Here is a 20,490-nt window from a genome sequence, read left to right as displayed (position 1 = left end):
GTTGGATGGTAGACCCACTAATTCAACAACTGGCTCTCAATCTTCTTGATGCTTTAATACAGCTCTTCGTATCGAGGTGATCTCCACCCTAAAATTATCTGTGTTACTACTTCATAACTGTTATTTTGCTGTTAAATATCTGTGCTCTCTGACGGTCTTAGGCGACCCGTGATCCACAGGTTGGGAACTGCCGAACAAGAGGTTAAAAAAAAATTCCTGAATTAATAAATCTTACGCTAACCCAATTTCTACCCCTGTTTAAACGGTGTGCTTTGCCTATCCCGCCGGCCTAGACGCCTCTGCTATCTCGCCGCAGCACCTAGTAAACGCTCATCTAACCCAGCGTTATCTTAGCACGGAGTTCCAGGTACGCGAAGCAGTTGGCGGAGGTTCAGGCGCCAGGGAAGTTTTGAAAAGAGCGGAGTTCTTAGGCAGAAGGTTACGCGGAAAGAAGCCCGCGGGTCAAGAGTGCGGCCAGCGCTGACCCCTGGCTTGGGAGAAAGCGACAGCAGGTGCTCGGCAGCATGGCCGAGCCGGGCGGGGCTGGAAGACGCAAAGCCTTTCCTGTTCCTTAGGGAGGCGTGGAGGCGGCTTCCGCCCATTCTTCCAGAGAACTTCGCGGGCTGCTTAAGAGCTCTTTCCGAAGGCTGGCCCGAGTCAGGAAAGTCAGGTCAGGCGACCCAGGATTGCCTCTGCGGGCTTCTGGGCGCGGCACCTCGGTGCAGAGGAGCGCGTTCCGCAGCCCAGTCCCGGGAGGCCCCCGAGTGGGTGTGGCCTCCGCGGAAGAGCCCGCCCCTCATGCGGCGCGTGGGGATGGAGGGGCGGGGCAAGGCGCTGGGCGGGGCGAGGGAACCGGGAAGAAAGGGCAGGGCGGGTGCGCTCGTGCCCGTGCTTGGCGCTGGGGCGGGGGCGCGCCGGTGCGCGCGCAGGCAGGAGGGAAGCCAGCCGGAGCAGCCGTTGTCGGGTTCGACTGGAGGGGCGGTGAAGTCACCTGCGAGCGGCTGCGCCCGCCGCGTCCGGATCGCGCCGGCCCCGCGGGGCCCCACGCACCCTGCGAGGCTGGGGTCGGGGAGCAGGCAGAGTCGGCGCCCGGAGTCGGCGACGAGGAGGAGTCGCACCCTCGGTGCCGCCGCCGCCCGCGCCGGGCCGGGTAGGTGCTGTGGGGCTCGGGACGCACCGGGCGGCGGCGGGCTGGGCACCGGGAAGCGAAACTTTGCGGGCGCCTGCCCCCCGCGGGCCCGGGCCGGCCGTGGCGCGGGGAGGTGTTGGCGCGGGCGGCGGCGACCGACGCCATGTTGGGGTCTGTGGGAACCGGGGCGCTCGGGCGGCTCCCCTCTGGGCCGGCGCTCGGGCTGGAACCGCCTCGGTCCCGCCGCGCCCGTCCCGCGGGACGCCGCCCCGAGGGCCGGGGCCGGGACCGGGGACGGCGGCTGGGCACCGGACCTCGCGTCGCCCCCGAAGTTGTGGGGCTCCAGGACTCGGGTCCCCAGATCGTGCGGTCTGAAAACTTTGCAGGGTCTGGGCGCCAGGGGCACGCTGCGACTCCAGCAGTTTATTTTATATGACTTTACGTGAAAATGGCACCGCACTAATTGGCTCCGATAGGAGCGGTATTTGGAGGCTTTTTTTGTTTTTGTTTTCTTAAGTTTTATGATCTTTTGCCTAGTTTTTTTTTTAATGTTATTAAAGGCCGAGAAGCTGGTTCCCCAAGTTGCTCGAGTAGACTTGTATATTAATTGAATATTAAAGCAGTAAGTTGTGTGAGTGTGCAGTGGAAATGAATAGGTTACGTACACCTAGGCAGTAATTCAGACTCCTGAGTACATTAAACTGGTAAATGCCTTCTTTGTTATGTTTTAATACGTTGCCTGAGAGACTCGTTAAAGAAACATTTAGAGTTGAACCTTCAGTTGAAACGTTAAGGCTTGTGTTGTCTTAAGACTACAGTGAAATACCTCAGCGCCTTGGCTCTTTCTGAGAGCACTTCCCCGCAGGCAGGGGCGGTGGCATCGCTGCGAGTTCAAGGCCAGCCTTGGCTACTGCGTGAGTGTGTCTGAAACAAGCCCTGGACCACCACGAACGGAATAGCGGGAAGTGATCTTGACGTTTCAATTTTTTTTTCTCCCTTTTCCTTTTGGCTTCTTAAAGGTGCCTGAGTTTTGAGCCCTTATCTTTGTGCCTTTGTGGCTTAAGGGGTGGGAGGGCTCAGCTTAATTCAGAATTAACCAAGGCTATTTTTAATCACCTGGGGTCACGATAGCATTGAGAGGTGAATGTTTTTAAGTTGCTTATTTGGAAAGCTCTTTATAATCGTGCCTGTCCCCAATTTGGCCGCACAGCACCAGGTAGCCTAGTAAAGAAATACCCTTAAAAAAATAAAGGCGGCTTTAAAACTAAGTTAAATGGGCTGAAAAGGCTCTTAACAGTGCAAAAAGCCGTAAACATGCTGTGGAGGATTTCCTTTTTTACTATTTACATTTTTAAAATCACTTTTCTGTGTGGGGAAGGAGAGGAGGCGAGGCACACAGCCCAGAGACCTCATGTGGAGAGAGGTCAGAAGACATTTCCTCAGTTTCTGCTCTTGACCATGTGAGTTGTGGGGATGGAGCTTTAGGTTGTCAGGCGTGGGGGCCAGCTACTACTATCATGACTTTCTGAGCCCCTATTTTTAATTATATCTCGTGTGCGTGTGGGCACAACTGTGGCGCTCAAAGGGATAACTTTGGGAGTTGCTTCTCCTTCCACCTTCTGCCCCAAGGATGGAGCTGAGGCTGTCAGGCCTGGCCTCAGTGCCTTACCCCACTGAGCCATCTCCCTGCCCTTCTTTTTAAGTCTTTAGTTGTAAAAGTACTTTCTTAGGTATGTCAGAATTTTTAGTTTGCTTCTTTAAATTTTGCTCCCTTGTCAGGTCACTTTTTTTGGATCAAAAATTATTGATCAGAAAGAAGTTATTAGCCTGCTATCACAAATCTTAGCAGTCAGTCTGATGACTCTGCAGCCATCTCCTTGTTTCTAGAACACAGCATAATGCATTCCTTTTTTTTTTTTAAGATTTATTGTTATGAGCACATTGTAGCTGTCTTCAGACACACCAGAAGAGGGCGTCAGATCTCCTTACAGATTGTTGTGAGTCACCACGTGGTTACTGGGATTTGAACTCAGAACCATCGGAAGAGCAGTCAGTGCTCTTAACCACGGAGCCACCTCTCCAGCCCTTGTTTCTTTTTATCCCTTATCCTCCTAATTCAGGTTTCAATATAACCGGCTGCTAAAGAGCTGATAATGCAAGGGTATGATACTGAACTTTTTCTTCCTGAAAGCCTTTCCTGGAAGCTGGGAGTGAGGTGGGGGCACGTCTGTAATCCCAGCACTCTGAGGCTGAACTGCTGAGAGTTTGATCTGGGCGTCATAGTGAGACCTGTGTCTCAGAACCAACCAAAACCAAGATGACCCTTATGCCTGCCCCTTTGAAGCTCTGCCGGCCGCCCACTGTGCAGCCGGCTTCCTCTTTCTCCTCTGGATTCAGTTCTCTCCCCCGTGGCGTCCCAGAAGTACCACATAGGTCTATAATGGCACGCCCTTGACAGCAGGCATCACATGAGGTCCCATTTGCTTGTCCATCTTCAGCAAGCTAAAACTGCAGATGCTCAGGAGAGGTTTGAGTGCATTCCATGTAAATAGTCTTCATGAACTGACTAAATTGTAGTATCCATGGGATAGTTAATCTTCTCTGTAGTTTGCCTGTGAACCTCGGACTCCATTCGGTTGGTGGCTGAGGCAGGCGCTTGAACTCCGATTTTTTTTTTTTTTCTTTTTAAGTGTTTTCTTTTTAGACACAATTAACTTTGACTGAATTTTGGCATGGGCACACAGACTTGAATATTTATGAAATTTCCAAGCAGATAATGGACTGATGGGCAATTGTGATGGAGAGAGGCTGTGGATGGACAAAAGGATTGGAAAAAATCAGTTTAAAATGGGATTAAATTTTTTGCTCTTGATGGAATATTAATGCCTGGAAAATGAGGTTTTGTTTGTCTATAGGCTGTTTAATTAAACAGTTTTTGTTGTTTTGTCATAATCGTCTTAGAATTTCCTCTAAAAGCTCAATGAGAATCAAATAAAACCTGACTTTTTTATTGATGTTGATCTTTGATCAGCTTTACATGTAAGCTTTTTGCTTATATAGCAATTCGCAGGCCAGTGAAGAAATAAGAGTTTTCTTCCTTCCTTCCTTCCTTCCTTCCTTCCTTCCTTCCTTCCTTCCTTCCTTCCTTCCTTCCTTCCTTCCTTCCTTCTTCCCTCCCTTCCTTTTTTTTTTTTTTTGTAACAGGGTTTCTCTGTGTAACAGCCCTGGCTGTCCTGGAACTTGCTTTATAGACCAGGCTGGACTCTTTAACTCCGAGATCTACCTGCACCTGTGTCCTGGGTGCTGGGATTAAAGGCCTGTGTCACCACGCCTGGCTGTGCTTTTGCAGTGCTGACTTGTAAAACTTTTCTAGGTTAAGGTGTTTTGTAATTCTGTAAGGACTGTACATTTTGGATTCATTTCATGTCCTCACTTAAGCCTTTCTCTGTCTGACTTTTGAGGTAGGGTTTCATGTAGCCTAGGTTGGCCTCCATCTAATACCATATGTAGTTAGGGATAACCATAGGGTTATCTATGGGTCTTCCTGTGTATTAGAATAGACCTTTCCTAGTACTTTTGTTGTTGTTGTTGTCGTCGGTGCTGTTTTTGTTTTTTTGGGAAGCTCAGGGTTACCTCATATTCTCCATCCTAGGCATCTGCTTCCTCAGGGCTGGAGTCATAGGGGTGTGCCACCATTCTGGGCCCCTCAGTTAATCTGTGACACACAGTACACAGAAGATGTGTACAGTGTGAGGAATACCTGAATGGAGAATAGAAGGCATTTGAATAATTGTTGTGAGCACACTAGCAAGAAAGCACCTTGAGTGGAAGGAGGCCTGGAACAAGTCACCTGAGCCCTGGCCTTTGCTGCTGCTTAACTACATCCGAACAAGGCTTCATTCTCTAAGCCCCACTGGAGTCGTTTGTAAAGTAGACACAGAAGTTTGCTTCAGAAAGTTGTGAAGATTCACTAAGATGTTTGTGGAAGTGCTTGGCACACAGTAGAATCTTACTGAATTTCCCACTTAGCAGCCACTGAATCTCCCTCTGTTCTGGGACCCTGCTCATGCTGGCCTTTCTGGTGTTGTGGCTATGTTGAATGATTGCCTTGTGGATTCTCTGAAGGACTTCAAGATAAATGAGCCAAACTGATTCCTTCTTCCTATGACCTAACAGGCGTCAGGTGTTTAATTCGATTTCCACCGGCATCTTGCCTCACGCTTCATCCGTGTATTCAGTCAGTTCCTGACTAATGGGATCTCCTGCGCTTCAGCCCCACCCCCTTTGTTTCTGTTCTCCATGGTTCTTTATGCTTTCGTCAATATCAAAATTGTTTGAAAACATGTTATGTCTTAGTCACAGGGAACACTGGGCTTAACTGACGATGTGCTCATGCCTGTGTATAAGGCTTTGATTACGTCCATTTGGAGACTGCTCTGGCTTTCTTGGCTTTCACTCAGTTCATCCTGGGTACTGTTTCCTATCTAAAAACACCTTGGGCTCCTGTTGCCTGTATATTCAAATCTAAATTCTCCAATCTTAAATTCTCTGGTTGGTTCTGTCCATTTTTTTAAAGATGTTTTTAGACTTCATTTTTAATTATGTATTTGTGTTTATCTTTGTGTGGCTATGCACACAGGAGAGCAGGTGTCTGTGGAGGCAGAGGAGGATGCTGGGTTTCTTGGTGCTGGAGTTATAGGTGATTGAGAACCACCTAATATCCATGCTTAGAACTGAACTTGGGCCTTCTCTAGGAGCAACTGAATTTAGTTTCTTGTAGCTTAGAAGGCCTCTCACTATGTGGCTGTAGGGAACCTTCTGCCTCCATTTTCTCAAATGCTGGGATTCTAGGCATGTGCCATCACACCCGGCTTGATTGGATGCTTGCCTTTGCAGCTTATCACCTACTTGTTTTACCAAAATTAATACTTGCAGCAGCAAGGCGATCACAAGATGAGTGCTAATACCGGCAGCCCTAATGATCAATGCTGGTTCAGTTCCTAGAGCCTGGTGGGAAGAGAGAAACAGTTCTTTCAAATTGTTCTCTAATCTGTGCTTGTTCCCTGGCGCGCACACACACACACACACACACACACACACAAAAGTACTATTTTAAATTAGTATTCCACTATGCACTTCCTGCTTGCTTGCTTTCCTTCTAGAAGCCTGGGCTTAAGGGTTTCTTTTCCTTGGGTAGACGTAGATGCCACCATCTAATCTCCCAAATAGTTTAACCTATTTTTTTAAATAATAATTTAAATATTTTGAAATTATAATTACATTATTTCCTTCCTTCCCTTCCCTCCTTCACACTATCCTTGTTCTCAAGTTTGTGGCCTCTTTTTCTTTGTTATATCCATCCTTCCCTCCCTCCCTCCCTCCCTCCCTCCCTCCCTCCATCCATCCATCCTTCTCTACTGACATCTATCCATCTATCCATCCCTCCCTCCATCCCTCCATCCATCCATCCTTCTCTCCTGACATCCATCTATCCATCCATCTATCCATCCGTCCCTCCCGTCCTCCATCCGTCCTTCTTTCCTGACATCCATCTGTCCATCTGTCCTTGTCTGTATGCTTCTGAGTATATGAATGAAGGCTGCTTGGCCCGTGTCATCTTACCTGAGTATGATCCTAGACTGACTTCTTGGTATTGGATAACTGATGGGCGGCCTCTTCCCTGGGGAAGAATATTTCCAGCTTCAGCATTCTGTTGCCTGTAGCTCTTTGGGTAGAGTTGACACCTGAGAGCCTTCCCTTTCCATCTTAGCATGGCCACTGCAGTCACCATTGGTCAAGTCTTGTTCATGAAGCCTACTGATGAGATTTCTGGGTGTGTCTTCCCTGACATTTCTAGGAGACACAGTCTCACAGGAAACCTGTTTCTCTGGCTCTTACGGTCTTTCCTTTGTTCTGCAGTCATCCATAAATAAGTCTTAGATGCAGTAATTGCCTTACAGATGTGTCCATTGGCACTGGGCACTGAACTGTGGTGTTCCCTGCATTTTGATAGGTTGTGGATTTCTGTTACGGTCTCAGTCTGTGGCAAAGGCCATTTTCTTTAACAAGGGGTGGGAAGTAGAGTGGTATAGGAATAAAGATTTACAGTGTATTCAGGAGTCAGGCTGGCTTAGTAAAGTGTCAGTAACAAAAATTCCAACACTAGCCATGTTTTGAATTGTTGGTCAGGGTTGAAGAGACTCCCAAAACATTACAGGCCCTACTGCCCTTGGTTGCCTCCCTGAGGTAGAAGTCCCCATTGCTGACACACATGCACTTTGACACAGAACCCAGAGGGATCTGAGCTGGATCTGACCTGAAGGCCTCCTCCTCCCTTAGGACTAGGTTGGTACCAAAAGACACTGTGCAATCCTCCAAGAGAAGGGGTCAGCCAGCAGTCCTACCCAGCAGTTATGTCTCTGGATACAATAACCAGCTTGACACACTAACCTAGGGTGCAGTAGTGGCACGCATGCCTTCACGGTCGCCAGCAGCTGTCCAGTGGGACTTACGGCCCACTCGGGGAGGGAGAATATGCCTGGTACTGGAAACCCCAGGAGCAGCCCCAGGCTAGTGAAGTGATGGTTCTTGGAGGAGAATCTATTACTTTTGTTTCAAGATTTGGGCCTAGCTATCTACATGATCAGAATTTCCACAGTTCAACTCTTAGCCCTGAGACTGTCTTTGTGTGTTCTCTGGTGTCTTTGTGTTTGCTGGTTTTTGCTTCTCTGCTGTTTAGACTTCAAGTGCAGAGATTTTATTCCTCATGTTCTTTAGTACATTGCAGGAGTACCAGACCCCTTTCTGCTTTTTGTTTGTTTGTTGTTGTTTTGGTTAAATATTAAGTTATATAGCCCTGGCTAGGTTGGAAATTGCTTGGATTAAAGATGTGTGCCACCATGTCGGCCATTTTTTTCCTTTACAAATTATTTCCATCATTCTTGTTCCTATAGAAACACATGAGAATTATATATATTTGAGATTGTAACTATCCTTTTGACCACAAAGATTTTTAGCTTTGAGTGTCTTATTTACCAGAAGTCTGTGCGGTGCCCAATGGCTGGTTGCTGTTTTACTCATTGGAACCTATTGGGTTATCTGGTTTTATTTGCTCCCACATGTGGGGGTCATTTTATACTTCCCCACCCGTCCCATGTCCCAGGCTCAGTGCGCATTGGTCGGTGCGGACTGCTCTGCTGAGCTGCTTCTCCTGCCTTCAGGTTCCGTTAGCCATAGCACCTCACCTCCAGCTCCAGCCCTTACTCTAGCTCAGGTGCTAACACTCACTGGCCCAGGCTGGCCTGGAACTTAACAACTCTCTGAATGACGGACTGTAGGCCTGAGTCCCTACACTCCCTCTTAGATCCTGCTTTCAGTCTTTCCTTCAGAAGCAGTGCCTTTCATTGTTTGTGAGGACTAGGTGAAATCAGGCTAGGCCTGAAGCTGAGGGCAGTCTCGAACTAAGGTGGTGTGTGTCAGACACCTTGGCCTCTTCTCTTTGCGTAATTCCACGGCTCCTCCACTGCAGCTGTATGCAGGGAGCTCAGCGAAACGAAAAGAGCTACTTTTTACTTCAGAGTTTCATGTCTTTACTTAGTGAGTTTTGTTTTCATTTTGTTTTGTGTTTCTATTTCCTATTGAAATCTCACTTGTTCTTTCAAATGTTGGAATGGTAAATTCTGCGTGTCTCCCATTTCATTCTCTCTTATCTCCTGCTTCCCGCTTTGTTCATTGTTTATTATAATACTTAACCGATATGCTTTATATTAAAGTTGAATGGGAATCCTTCACTGCCTGTGTCTTGTTCATTTTTTCCCCCCTGCAACTATACAGTGAGCAAGTCACTGTATGGGAAGTGTAAGGGAAGGAAGTGTAGGCTGTGCTGAGGAGGCCGGGATGGTGGCCCCACCCGGCAGGGCTGTCAGTGTCCTCTGATTGTCAGCACTGTGCTGCTGGTCGTGGGCACTTTCATCTGAATTTTGTCGATGGTAGAAATATGCTTGTATTATCATTTTTTTATTGACAAAACAGCTGGGCTTTTGGGGAAGAATTCAGATTATTGTGATTTTTTTTTTTTCCGTAAATAGGAGCTTCCGATGTTTAGCATTCATAATTAGATGTGGTTAGGCTACATTTGTTTGTCAGTCTGAAATCTATGGATCTAGTGAAGTGCTTGAAGGCACAGTTCCTGTTTTCCTTGAAGATTAGCAGGCTTTAAGGATGTAGTTGGTTTTTAGCAGACTCCAGATTGAGAAGCTGCTGGTACTTGTAACTGCTAATCATATTCAGCACTGTATATTCTAGCCTGTGTAAAGCAGCAGGTTTGCAGGTGCTGTTGGGAATACATAATTGTAGAAAATACTGTTTTTGTTTTCAGGAACTCCCAAATCTATTTGAAATAAACATGTATCCGAATATTACTGACACCTGTAATAAACTGTTTTAAGTTGTGTGGAGAGTAATGGTGAGACCCTGTTTGGCTTTGGCCCTTCAGGGACTGGTGAGGTTTCAGCAAATAGAGAAAGCCTAGAGAAGAATGTGTCATCCTGCTGAGTCCAGACATGGGGAAGGAAGGAGGCCCAGGGCACACTGCTGCCCACAGTCCGGCTTGATGTTCAACAGAGAGAACATGGAATGATGGGAAAGAAAGACTCAAGAGGCCAGGGCTTGGTGTGAAAAGCTTTGAGCACCAGTTAAGGGTTCAGTGGACTTGCCTCTGTTGGCCTTGGGTGTCTAATTTTTTTTTTTTAAGAGAGTTCCCTGGACCTTGCTGCAGTAGAAGAATGTTAATCTTGCTTAATTTAGGATGGCTTAACTGAGACCTAGAGGATTCTTGAGAAACTTGAGGTCTATGCTCTGCTCTCCTAAACAGACTTTTAAAGACGAACACCAGCCAGCAACTCCAGGCAGTGTACTTGTTCTGTGGGTCAAGGTTTTTTCTAAAATCTGTGTGTGACTCTGTTCCTGTATAGCATGCTCTATTTCTTTATCACACATAACCTATTTGAGACCACTTTTGCTGACGCTGGATTAGTCAGACAGAACTTTGCTTTTTAGTACTTCAGGAATCCTTTTGCATATCTTACACTGGAGCAATAACCGTCTGTTATTTCTGCCTTCTGCTCATACTCAGTTGTGTTTGTGGCATTAATGTGAAGCTTTTTTATTTTTCTCTAGTCCATGAGCTGCCAAAGCAAGCATGCTATGAAGCATTTTTTGTAGGTACTGTTATAACTCCAGCTTATAGGAAATAATTTTGTTTTTAGGAACTTCCCAATCTGTTTGGAATAAGCATATATCCAAATTTGGGCCTATGGGTGAAATTAGAGCCCTTTTGGAAATGTTAATGTTTTGTTTTTTTTTTTGGTCAATGACCTTTCCTAGCTACATAATCAAAGGTGTACATCAGCAATCTGTTTCTTTTTTTTTTTTTTAAGATTTATTTATTTATTTTATACATATAAGTACACTGTAGCTGTTTTCAGACACCCCAGAAGAGGGCATCGGATCCCATTACAGATGGTTGTGAGCCACCATGTGGTTGCTGGGATTTGAACTCAGGACCTCCGAAAGAGCACTAAGTGCTCTTAACCACTGAGCCATCTCTCCAGCCCAGCAATCTGTTTCTTAAGGTAACAAGGAGTACAGAAAAGACCATTTATCCCTATCAAAAAAAAAAAAAAAAAAAACCATAAAAGCGTATCAAGCTGTGAAGTCATAGAAGAATTATTTAACTTAAAACATTTTAAATGTATGAGTGCTTTACCTGCATGGATGTATGAGCACCACTAGCATGCCTGGGGTCTGAGGCCAAAGAGGGAGGGTGTCAAACACCCGGGTCTGCAGACACACATGGTTACAGGCTCCTGAAGAGGTGCTGGGAGTTGGACCCCAATTCCCCCTCCCCCCCCCCCCCCACACACACACAGGGTTTATCTGTGTAGCCCTGACTGTCCTGGAACTCACTCTGTAGACCGGGCTGGCCTCGAACTCAGAAATCCGCCTGCCTCTGCCTCCTAAGTGCTGGGATTAAAGGCTTGCACCACCACTGCCTGGCTTGGACCCCAATTCTTTACAAGGGCAAATACCTTTTACTGCCACCTCCCCGGCCTATTTGACTGCATGCCACTTTCAGTCTTCCAGAGCGGTGGGGAGTGGGTGTGTGCTACTCTATGTGACTGTTTATTTTTAAGGCACTTTATGACTTGGTTTATATTTACTTATTGATTTGGTAGAATGAGTTATTTTCACTTCTCTGTTATCATCATTACTATTGGATTTTTTTGAGTCAGGTTTTTTTGTGTAGCACTCACTGGCTGACCTGGAACTTACTCTGAAGACTAGATTTGCCTCAAATTCACAGAGATCCACCTGCCTCTGCCTCCCACTCTAGTGCTGGGATTACAGAAAGGCATGAGCCACCACCGCCCATCTTCACCCAACAATATTACATGAAAAAGTAAAAAGTAAATCTGACTGGTAAGTAGGCATTGTGGTGTGTGTGTGTGTGGTTTTTTTTTTTTTTTTCCTTTCATGATTGATACTCTGAAATAATGAGCAGATATATGTCTAGGACAGATTTTTAAGTTAATGGGAGGTTTTTTTTTTTTAATAATATGATTCAAATCTTGAAGTTTCTTTTTTTTCTCAGCTTAGTAAAATATAGCATTTATAAATTTGTACATAAAATACAGAAATTTGTTCCCTCTTTTTTTTTTTTCCCTGAGACAGGGTTTCTCTGTGTAACCCTGGCTTCCTGGAACTCACTCTGTAGACCAGGCTGGCCTCGAACTCAGAAATCCGCCTGCCTCTGCCTCCCAAGTGCTGGGATTACAGGTGTGCACCACCACCGCTGGCTTGTTCTCTCTTTCTTAACTTCCCTTTACAACGTGTGTTAAGAGTGAAATCTTAGTGGACAGGCCAGAGGAGCATAGACCCTTCCTGTTGATGGAAAAAGTAAAATTGACTCAAATTTAGCTTGCTCAGATGTCAAGTACTTCTTCTTTGTTTTATTATCCCAATATTTTATTTAGACTTTTAGTAATTTTTTGTGCTGGTTATTTGATTGTGTGTCTGTGAAAAGTAGATAGGCACTTAGAGTGTGTGTGTGTGTGTGTGTGTACACGTACTGAGGGAGCAGTTTGCTCTCGTGTGCCTGGCTGGTTGTATTCTATGCAGTTTTCTGCTTTGTGCATAGGCACTGCTTTGTTTCCCACGGTCACTTCCCAGGGGTCTTAGCCTAAAGTCTCAGTTCACAGGAGCTGTTGCTTTAAAGTATTGATCTGTATAGACAGTCGTCATGTGTGCTTAAAACGGTGTGCAGGCATGACTTGGTGGGAGAGTGTCTGCCCTGAATCTAGTCCCCAGCACTGGGCAGTGTTGGTGAATTCAGTCAGGCAAGTTAAGACTTGCTGTAAATGGGAAATCCAGCCAGTCCACCTATTATGTAAGGTCAGTTTTTCAAAGACAAAAAGTACCTCACTGTTTGCTGCTGCTGTTTCTTTTTTAAACCAGACCATTTGGCTCATAGTTTATTGGGTTATTCTACTGTAACCCATTGAATTTAAATACTAGATTTTATTAATGTCAGAAGTCATAAGCATGGGTAAGAAAAAATTAGTCCAGGCATAGCCCCACATGCCTTTAACTACAGGTAGAGGAGGCCGGGCTGTGGTGGTGCACGCCTTTAATCCCAGCACTTGGGAGGCAGAGGCAGGTGGATTTCTGAGTTCGAGGCCAGCCTGGTCTACAGAGTGAGTTCCAGGACAGCCAGGGTTATACAGAAAAAAAAAAAAAAACAACCTGCCTCGAGAAAAAAACAGACCAAAACAAAAAACAAAACAAAACAAAAAAATAAACTTTGGGGCTGGAGAGATGGCTCAGCGCGTAAGAGCACCGACTATTCTTCCAAAGGTCCTGAGTTCAAATCCCAGCACCCACATGGTAGCTCCCGACCATCCGTAAAGAGATTTGATGCCCTCTTCTAGTGTGTCTGAAGACAGCTACAGTGAGTGTACTCACATATAATAATAAATTAAAGACAAAACAAACAAACAAAAACCAAAAACAAATTACAGGTAGAGGCAGATCTATCTCTGTGAGCTCCCTACCAGCCTGGTCTACACAGTGAGAGAGACCCTGTCTCAGAAGGAAAGAAGGACAGGCATGTGTTTCAGTGAGGATGCGATGAGAAGCACTGATTGTCAGCAGGAAGAACAGTAGTCTTGACAGGTGGGCCTGCTCTCAGTTGTAAAGAGATAGGATCCTTTGTCTTGTGGGCTTGCTTCTCTCCCCCCCCCCCCCCCCCGCCCCCCCAGTATCACATTTTAACAGGTGCTGAGCGCATCCCACTGAGTGTGTTAAAGACATTCGTGGACAGTGTAAATGAGGTTCTTGTCTGCCAGAGAAGAGCAAGTTTTTTCTTCCTAGTCATTGATAGTCTGTGGTATTCTTTCCCAAGAAAAGCAGGCAGCATTCAGATTAGACCTCTTTTCCCATTAAGGTCCTTTAGGATGTAGTAGACTCTATCCTTGGGTAAGCCCAGGGCTCTCACACTCTGGTTCTCACAACAGTGTCTGGAGTTCTTAGTGCCTGCTAAAATATTGGGATAATAAAACAAAGAAGAAATTCTTGACATCTGAACAAACTAAATTTGAGTGAATTTTACCATTTCCATCAACAGGAAGGGTCTACGCTTCTCTGGCCTGTCCACTAAGATTTCACTCTTAACTTGCATTGTAAAGGGAAAGGCAAGACTGTAGATAAGAAAGGGAACGAACCTCTGTATTTTATGTTCAGACTTATCAGTGCTATATTTTATTAAGCTGAGAGAAAATGAAACTTCAAGATTTGAATCATATTATAAAAAAACCCATCCATTAACGTAAGAATCTTTCCTAAACACATCAGTTTATAGAGGAAGGGCCTGTTTGAAGGCAGAGGCCCTTAGCTTCTTCTTTCCCATTACTTTTCAGCATAGGTCACAGCCTGGCAGTGAAATCAGAAAGTTGCTGCCCTACTTATTAAAATAAATGGAGACAATAAGATTCATCATTTATCATTGGAAGAATTATGAGAGTGTGTTTTGTATCCTTGTATTATGTAGTATATTCATGTATAATTGCCAAATTTTGAAAATCACTTGCTGTAGCCAAGTGCTAGCTAATAATGTCCCAACTTCTCTAGGTTGCAGCATTCTTAAATGGGGGAGAGCTCCCAGGCTGCCTCAGCTGGGCTAGCCTAGAACCCACATGAAGGGGGATGGGGAGAACCTACTCTGCAGTTATCCTTTGACATCCACACATATCCACACCTTAATAACAACAATAATTAATTTTGTAATTTAATATGCCTGGAATTCTGTTCAGAATCTTCTTCCTCATTAAAAAGTTATTATTGCCTTCAGTCCTCTATGGCACTGCCCTTTTGCCTAGAGTTTAGCCTGGTGCTCCCTTACCACTTTCTTGGCTGTAGAGTTGGTGACTTGTGATTTATCAGTTTAGCTTTTTCTTTTTCCTTTGGCGTTTGGAAACAGTTTCATGTAGCTCAGACTGGCCTTGTTCTCCTAATTGTCCCAGTGCTAGGATTACAGGCATGCACCACTGCCTGGAGAGAGGCAAGAACACCCTAAATCTGTCTCTGGGTACACAGTAAGTCTGAGACCAGGAGCAAGGCTTGGGTGGGGGTGGGAGGAGTCCGGATGTCATGCCTGAGAAACATTTTTTGAATGAATGTGAAAACTTATGTAATACTTTTCATGGATAAGTTTCTACTGTAGATACTGTTAGATTTTTAATTTTAGTTTCTGTGTACTTCAAAATTTTATAGGTAGCTATGATTGCGCTTTCATAGTATACTTAATCTTAAGATAAACTTTGAAGTTGTGTTTTATTATCTCTAAGTTGGATTCTTATTGAGGATATTCTGTGGTTAATCGGAGCCCTTTACCAGTGGCACTGGGTCTGCTGATACAGTGTGCATTAGAGGTGATGGGGGTAGACACTTCTCCCCTCTTGATTGTCTTGAGTGTATTTCTTTTGCTTGTTTAGGTTTGTCTCAGCTTGGGGGTTGATTAAGATGCATTATAGCTTTCTTGTTGTAAGTGGTGCTATATTTAATATTCTGCACATACCTTTGTGTACCGAGACAGGTTTATTATTATTACATTTATTTGTTTGTGTGGGTGGGTGGGCCTATGAATGAAAGTCACAAGTCAGCTAGCTCATGTGGGCCCTGAGGTGGACTCAGGCTGTTCAGCTTGGTGGCAAGGCCTTCACCCATTCTACCAACTTTTGGTCTAGAATTTCCTTTGATTGGATATCAAATTGGTGGTTACACCTATTTTCTGTAAAGTACAAAAAAAGCACTTTGTTGCCCTATATTATCACAAGTACTATATTTTAGGACATTTCCTTTTTCTTTATTCTTTTTTTTTCTTTTTTGTCAATCTGATAACAATATCTTGGTGTAGGTCTAGAGAGATGGCTCAGAGGTCCTGAGTTCAAGTCCCAGCAACCACATGGTGACTCACAACCATCTGTAATGGGGATCTGATGCCCTCTTCTGCAGTGTCTAAAGACAGCGACAGTGTACTCATATACATGAAATACATATATACATAAAATCAATCTTTAAAAAAAGAAGACAACAGGAATTTAAAGAATATGGTGGTGTTTTAATTATAAATCAAGGTGTGCATGTGGAGGTCAGGGGACTTTGGGATCCAGTCTTATCCGGTGGGTCCCCGGGATTAAAGTCGGGTCATTAGATTTGGCGGCAAGCATCTTTACCCACCTCACTGGCCCTCTTCTGTGATATAGTTTTCTTAAGATGGTAGGGTTTTTGCTTTCCTTATGTAGCTGGAAGTGGAGCCCATGCCTGTGCATCCCAGGTGAGCACTCTATCGCTGAGCTGTGGTACCCAGTCTCAAAGGACGGGGTAGGGGCTAGGGTCAGAGACTGAGAAAGGACTGGTCACTTAGTTAACACCTTCAAGGTTTGAAGCCAGCCAGTGTCTTCACTGTTGGGAGTATCCTTAGGCATGCCAGTGCCCCCCTCCTTGTGATTCAGGAATAACCAGACTTATAGTAAGCTTTTAATGGAAACCAAGGCAGGTTATGGTATCATCGGTTGATGAGCTGATGACAATCACACACGTTAGTCTTTAAATATTTCCCTTCTCAAACCTGTGTTCTTTGGTGTGTTTGGTTGTTACTGTAGTAGTACTTGGTTAGTGGTTGAAATAAAACATTATTCAGGGACTTGAGAGAAGTCAATATTGGATCTAGAGATTAGATCTAGGATCATTGAATTAATAGTTTTTTTAAAAACATTGTTAAAATGTTCTTGTTAATCTTGAGTATATTTTGTGCTTTAGATCATGTCAAAAATGGCGGTTAGATGGTCTCTGCGCAGAGCCAGCGGTGGGTGTGGATTTCAGTCCTTTAGTAAAAAAGAAGCTAAGAACTCCATGGAGGGCAGATTGTGTGCTGCTGCTGGGTACTAGAGAGAAGATGCTGGCTAGGATTGGAGGGTGCCGCAAGAAGCTGGGGTTGTAAGTAGTAAGGAAGACTGCAGTGAAGTCCACCGACGCACAGTGGTGTTGTCTGCAGGTGTCTGTTGAGGTGGAGAGAACAAAAAGTCAGCTAATAGCTGGATTTCTGACCAACGCCTATTGTTCCAGTACTCAGTAGTCTGGGGCAGGGGCATGGCAAGTTCAGGACCAGCTTGGGCTGAGTACTCTAAGAACCAATTTCAAAAGCAAAACGGTTAAAATAAAAAATCTTCAGGTAGCTAAGGTCCTTACACTCTATGCTAAGCATTATAGATTTTGAAGATTAAGGGGAATCCTTTCAAGTAACAGCAGGAACAATTCAGCACATTAGAGATCACTGCCTATGGATTGGTTTAGAAGTGAAGGCTGGAAGCAGTTGGGAAAACTTTGGGGCTAATCCAGGTGAGAGCACTGGGGCCCAGGCTCAGGGCTTTTATGAAGCTAATTGGGAAACCTGGAGTCATATTTTTTTAAGTGTTCATTCATTCAGATTCAGTTTCATGGAACTGGGTTTATTATTTTGCAGAAGTTGTTTTTAATTGTCCTGTTGTCATGTGTGCTGGTATAATGGCCCACACTGTAATCCCTCACTTGGAGCAGAGGCAGGAAGACTGTGTTCTAGGCCAGCGGGGGCTGCGCAGGAAGACTCAACAGGTTTTATACACAGTTCAGCATTTATGAGAAATAAGTATTCAGTCACTATTAGTGACTATTTACTTAGTGACTATTAGTGACTATTCTATAGGGAAAGAAAACTGGATTACTTACCTTCGGGAAAATCAATGTCTTGGTAGGTCACATTTTGTTATTCCTTATAGGAATTTATACTTTCTGTGTGCTAATTTTTTTTTCTTTTTTTTACCCCTAAAGGTTATTAGCAAAAGATGGTAGATCGCCTGGCAAACAGTGAAGCAAATACTAGACGCATAAGCATTGTGGAGAACTGTTTTGGAGCAGCTGGCCAGCCCTTGACCATCCCTGGGCGTGTGCTCATCGGAGAAGGAGTATTGACTAAGCTGTGCAGAAAGAAGCCGAAGGCAAGGCAGTTTTTCTTATTTAATGATATTCTTGTATACGGCAACATTGTTATCCAGAAGAAAAAATACAACAAACAACATATTATTCCCTTGGAAAATGTCACCATTGATTCCATCAAAGATGAAGGGGAATTACGGAATGGTTGGCTTATTAAGACACCGACTAAGTCGTTTGCAGTTTATGCTGCCACTGCCACGGAGAAGTCAGAGTGGATGAATCACATAAATAAGTGTGTCACTGATTTACTCTCCAAAAGCGGGAAGACGCCTAGCAGCGAGCATGCGGCGGTCTGGGTCCCTGACTCTGAGGCCACTGTGTGCATGCGCTGTCAGAAAGCAAAGTTCACGCCTGTGAATCGGCGGCACCATTGCCGCAAGTGTGGCTTTGTTGTGTGTGGCCCCTGCTCTGAAAAGAGATTCCTTCTTCCCAGCCAGTCTTCCAAGCCCGTGCGGATTTGTGACTTCTGCTATGACCTGCTCTCCACTGGGGACATGGCCGCGTGTCAGCCGACTAGATCAGACTCTTACAGTCAGTCGTTGAAGTCGCCTTTAAATGACGCATCTGATGACGACGACGATGATGATAGCAGTGACTAAGGACATGCTGTGAAATATTTAATTGACTGCCTGAGAATCAGCTTTGGGGAACGTGGAAAATTCCAGACTCTCTCGGTTTTGCTCTAGCCATGACTGCCTGAGAAGGCCTTAGCCTCTGTGCCTCTCTGTATCCTACAGAAAGCAGACCCGCGCTGTCTGCCCCTCTCTGCACTCTCACAGGGACAAATGTTGCAAACATATCCCATAGGATCTTGGCTTCCTGCTCTCCTTATTTCTAGATTATTTTCTTGTAACTTGGAAAAGATGTTTATTTAACAGATCTTGTATTACATTCTCCCCTGATATGGAAAAACTAAAAGCACAGAATGATGGGACAAGAATGTGGTGTGATTGACATCTGTGGCTTCCCCACACGTTCTCTGTAATGGTTAAGACACCAGTGACAGACCATGGTTTGGAAACTCTATTCTCTTTTCTCAATACCAAGTGGTGCCTTACTTACTGTGGCAGCATTGTCACTGTCACTGAAATAAACGCAAGCCCTACCTTCTCCTTTGATTGATTTAAACACTGGTGCTCTCAGGTGGAGAATGAGTGTTTGATGGGTATAGGTAAGAATATTTGTTTGACAGCTATGAGGAGCTAAATTTAGAGCTGTCCACCCTTACTTATATGAATACTTATTTTTCATAAAATAGTTGTGATTATATTTTTACATCTTTTAGGCACCAAATTATAATGGTCACATGTGTTTAAAACTAGCCAGTTGCCACTGTTGGGAATTCAATTTGAAATTCATCACTAGTATAGAAGTGGCCTATTCCACTAGCTTCTACTTTCCTAAGATATTTTTACAAATTACTTTATTTGCTTTACATTATTTCTAAAAGGAAAAATCTGAGGAAATCTTTATATTTTCCAACAGGGTTTCTCTGTGTCGCTTTGCTTGTCCTGGAACTTGATTTGTTGACTGGGCTGGTCTTGAATTCTCAGAAATTCACCTGCCTTTGCCTCACCAGGCACCACTACCACCTGGCAAACACAAAAGGTTTAAGAAAGTCCTCCCACTAGAACATGGAGTCTTATAGATCTGGAAGAGATCAGAGTTCGACTAGATTTCCTGTCCATAAGCATTGTCAATTTTTTTGTGTGTGTGAAATTGTTGTATTTTACAGAGTTTATGAAGCCCCAGACAATTTTTATTTTTGTGAAACAATTATATGTTTAATCAGTTTCTGAAATCATTTTGCAATATATGGAAATAGTGTAGCAGTTGATCTTTCTAAACTGTGACCATCGGTTGAGACTGCTGAGAACTGGGAGTTATTCTTTTTATGCTGGGAGGCAGCCGTTAGGCTGTAGGCCCCTCCCTGCATAGCCCTGGACGTGCTGTGCACACCCTGGCCGCTGCATGCTGCAGGAGCTATGTTCTCAAATGCGGGGAAACCTGCAGCCTGAAAGGTCTGGGGTTTTCTTTTTCAGAGTTCTTTTCAAACCCTGCCCACCTTTTCAAATTTTAAAACCTTCATAATTCTACAGATGTCCTGGGGTTTTTTGATTCAGGAACTTGTGAATGGAAGAGTCATCGGTATTTCACTGTGTAGTTACAGTACTAATTTTACTTTTCGGTTCAGTTTTGAAGTGTATGAGCTATATAGGTTTCCCTGTAGGAAATGTGAAAAAAAGCACAATAGAACATGGCTGGGGGGTTGTTCCTGCTTTTTTTTTTGTTTGTTTGTTTGTTTGTTTGGTTTTACTCTCAGATGGATTTATGTTTGTTTCAAAGCAACATCATGTACATGCAGTCAGTAAGCATGTTCGAAAGGACCATAAAAACCAGAGAAATGCTGATGGAAACTTGGAAGTTCAGGAAACAAGGGGAAGTGTCCTGAGATAACATTTGCATTTTCGACCTCTGTTGACTGTTTTTACAATAAAAATATTTTGCAGCTTATTTCCTGTGTTTTTATACTGTAACTTGAAGATCTTCCTTTTCTAACTATAAGATGTTATACATAGCTCTACCTTAATATGTATTAGCTATGAATGCCCAGCATGTAGACACTAATGGAGAATTGTTTTTTGTTTTTAACTATAGGGTCTCGTTTAGACCAGTCTGGCCTCACACTGGCTATGGAACAAGTAGTAGCTCTAAGTTTGAAGCAGAGAATTCCCTTGAATGGATCCTCCTGCCTCCGCATTCTGAGGACCTGA

General features: G+C 44.4%; 1 protein-coding gene across 2 annotated transcripts; it reads left to right on the top strand.

The window, feature by feature from the left end:
• The first annotated feature begins 396 nt into the window (after nt 1-396).
• Nucleotides 397-20,230, top strand: Plekhf2 (pleckstrin homology and FYVE domain containing 2). Of its 2 annotated transcripts, none has more exons than XM_052176062.1 (2): nt 397-670; nt 17,552-20,230. In XM_052176062.1, exon 2 carries the CDS (start codon nt 17,566-17,568, stop codon nt 18,313-18,315), a length of 750 nt encoding a protein of 249 aa, XP_052032022.1. In that variant the 5' UTR covers nt 397-670; nt 17,552-17,565; the 3' UTR covers nt 18,316-20,230. The 2 variants fall into 2 exon arrangements, with proteins under 2 accessions (XP_052032022.1, XP_052032020.1); XM_052176060.1 differs by lacking the exon at nt 397-670 and adding an exon at nt 874-1,150.
• Nucleotides 20,231-20,490: the final 260 nt, after the last annotated feature.

Source organism: Apodemus sylvaticus, chromosome 3 (genome assembly GCF_947179515.1).
Source record: "Apodemus sylvaticus chromosome 3, mApoSyl1.1, whole genome shotgun sequence".
Lineage (NCBI taxonomy): Eukaryota > Metazoa > Chordata > Mammalia > Rodentia > Muridae > Apodemus > Apodemus sylvaticus.
Note: the sequence above shows the minus strand (reverse complement) of the source record. Positions and strands in the feature narration are given on the sequence as shown.